General features: G+C 66.4%; 1 protein-coding gene and 1 long non-coding RNA gene across 2 annotated transcripts in view; both read right to left on the minus strand.

The window, feature by feature from the left end:
- Positions 1–1,139, minus strand: part of LOC108510135 — a 2,855-nt gene extending 1,716 nt beyond the window's left edge. Inside the window, exons 1-2 of the long non-coding RNA XR_001878747.1 lie at positions 1,097–1,139; positions 128–177 (exon numbers count right to left, since the gene is read on the minus strand). This is a non-coding gene — a long non-coding RNA (uncharacterized LOC108510135). The remainder of the gene's footprint in view (positions 1–127; positions 178–1,096) is intronic.
- Positions 1,140–1,158: 19 nt separating this feature from the next.
- The window catches only part of PSMC4 (proteasome 26S subunit, ATPase 4), a gene marked incomplete at its 5' end in the record, with an annotated part of 19,311 nt that continues 18,534 nt past the window's right edge, over positions 1,159–1,935 (minus strand). The window contains 2 exons of the mRNA XM_017839824.1: positions 1,159–1,217; positions 1,830–1,885. Of these exons, the coding sequence (XP_017695313.1) occupies positions 1,185–1,217; positions 1,830–1,885 (89 nt within the window). The remainder of the gene's footprint in view (positions 1,218–1,829; positions 1,886–1,935) is intronic.

Genomic DNA, 1,935 nt, shown 5'->3' on the forward strand with positions numbered 1-1,935 from the left:
TGTCACCTGTGTCACCCCCAGGGTCATTGGTGTCACCTGGGCCACCCCCAGGGTCACCTGTTCTCCCGCACCGCCAGCATCCCGCCCTGGGGGGCAGGAGGGTCACCTGGGTCACCTGTGGGGTCACCTGTGTCACCTGTGTCACCTCAGGGTCACCTGTGTCACCCCCAGGGTCACCTGTTCTCCCGCACCGCCAGCATCCCGCCCTGGGGGGGACACCTGGGTCACCTGGGTCACCCTCAGGGTCACCTGGGTCACCCCTGGGGTCATTGGTGTCACTTCAGGGTCACTTGGGTCACCTGGGACACTCCCAAGGTCACCTGTTCTCCCGCACCGCCAGCATCCCGCCCTGGGGGACAGGAGGGTCACCTGGGTCACCTCCAGGGTCACCTGGGCCACCTGTGCCACCCCCAGGGTCATTGGTGTCACCTCAGGGTCACCTGTGTCACCCCCAGGGTCACCTGTTCTCCCTCACCGCCAGCATCCCGCCCTGGGGGGGACACCTGGGTCACCTGGGTCACCTGGGTCACCTCAGGGTCACCTGTGTCACCCCTGGGGTCATTGGTGTCACCTCAGGGTCACTTGGGTCACCCCCAGGGTCACCTGTTCTCCCGCACCGCCAGCATCCCGCCCTGGGGGGGACACCTGGGTCACCTGGGTCACCTGGGTCACCCTCAGGGTCACCTGAGTCACCCCTGGGGTCATTGGTGTCACCTGTGTCACCCCCAGGGTCACCTGGGTCACCTCAGGGTCACCTGTGTCACCTGTGTGACCTCAGGGTCACCTATGTCACCTCCAGGGTCACCTGTGTCACCCCCAGGGTCACCTGGGTCACCTCAGGGTCACCTGGGTCACCCCTGTGTCACTTCAGGGTCACCTGTGTCACCCCCAGGGTCACCTGTGTCACCTCCAGGGTCACCTGAGTCACCTCAGGGTCACCTGGGTCACCTGAGTCACCCCTGGGGTCATTGGTGTCACCCCCAGGGTCACCTGGGTCACCTGTGTCACCCCCAGGGTCACCTGTGTCACCTGTGTCACCTGTGTGACCTCAGAGTCACCAGAGTCACCTCAGGGTCACCTGTGACCTCAGGGTCACCAGGGTCACCCCCAGGGTCACCTGTGTGACCTCAGGGTCACCTGGGACACTCCCAGGGTCACCTGTGTCACCTGTGTCACCCCCAGGGTCACCTGTTCTCCCTCACCGCCAGCATCCCGCCCTGGGGGACAGGAGGGTCACCTGGGTCACCTGTGTCACCCCCAGGGTCACCTGTGTCACCTCAGGGTCACCTGTGCCACCCCCAGGGTCACCTGAGTGCCACCTGTGTCACCTCAGGGTCACCTGTGTCATCTCCAGGGTAACCTGTGCCCCCCCCGGGGTCACCTGGCTACCACCTGTGCCACCCCCAAGGTCACCTGTGCCCCCCCAGGGTCACCTGTGCCACCCCCAAGGTCACCTGTGCCCCCCCAGGGTCACCTGTGCCACCCCCAAGGTCACCTGAGTGCCACCTGTGTCACCCCCAGGGTCACCTGTGCCCCCCCAGGGTCACCTGTGCCCCCCCCAGGGTCACCTGGGTGCCACCTGTGCCCCCCCCAGGGTCACCTGTGTGACCTCAGGGTCACCAGGGTCACCTGTGCCACTCTCAGGGTCACCTGTGTGACCTCAGGGTCATCTGGCTCACCCCTGGGGTCATTGGTGTCACCTCAGGGTCACCTGTGTCACCTCGGGGTCACCTGTGCCCCCCCAGGGTCACCTGAGTGTCACCTGTGCCCCCCCCAGGGTCACCTGTGCCCCCCCCGGGGTCACCTGGGTGCCACCTGTCCGCGCTCACCTCCTGGCAGATGGAGTTGATGTCGGCCCCCGAGATCTTGTCCGGCCGCGCCACGTCTGGGGGGGGGGGGGGTCAAGGAAACGTCCCCAGGTGTGCCCAGGTGTGG

Source organism: Lepidothrix coronata, unplaced genomic scaffold (assembly GCF_001604755.1).
Source record: "Lepidothrix coronata isolate B3197 unplaced genomic scaffold, Lepidothrix_coronata-1.0 Scaffold497, whole genome shotgun sequence".
In the NCBI taxonomy this organism is placed as follows: domain Eukaryota; kingdom Metazoa; phylum Chordata; class Aves; order Passeriformes; family Pipridae; genus Lepidothrix; species Lepidothrix coronata.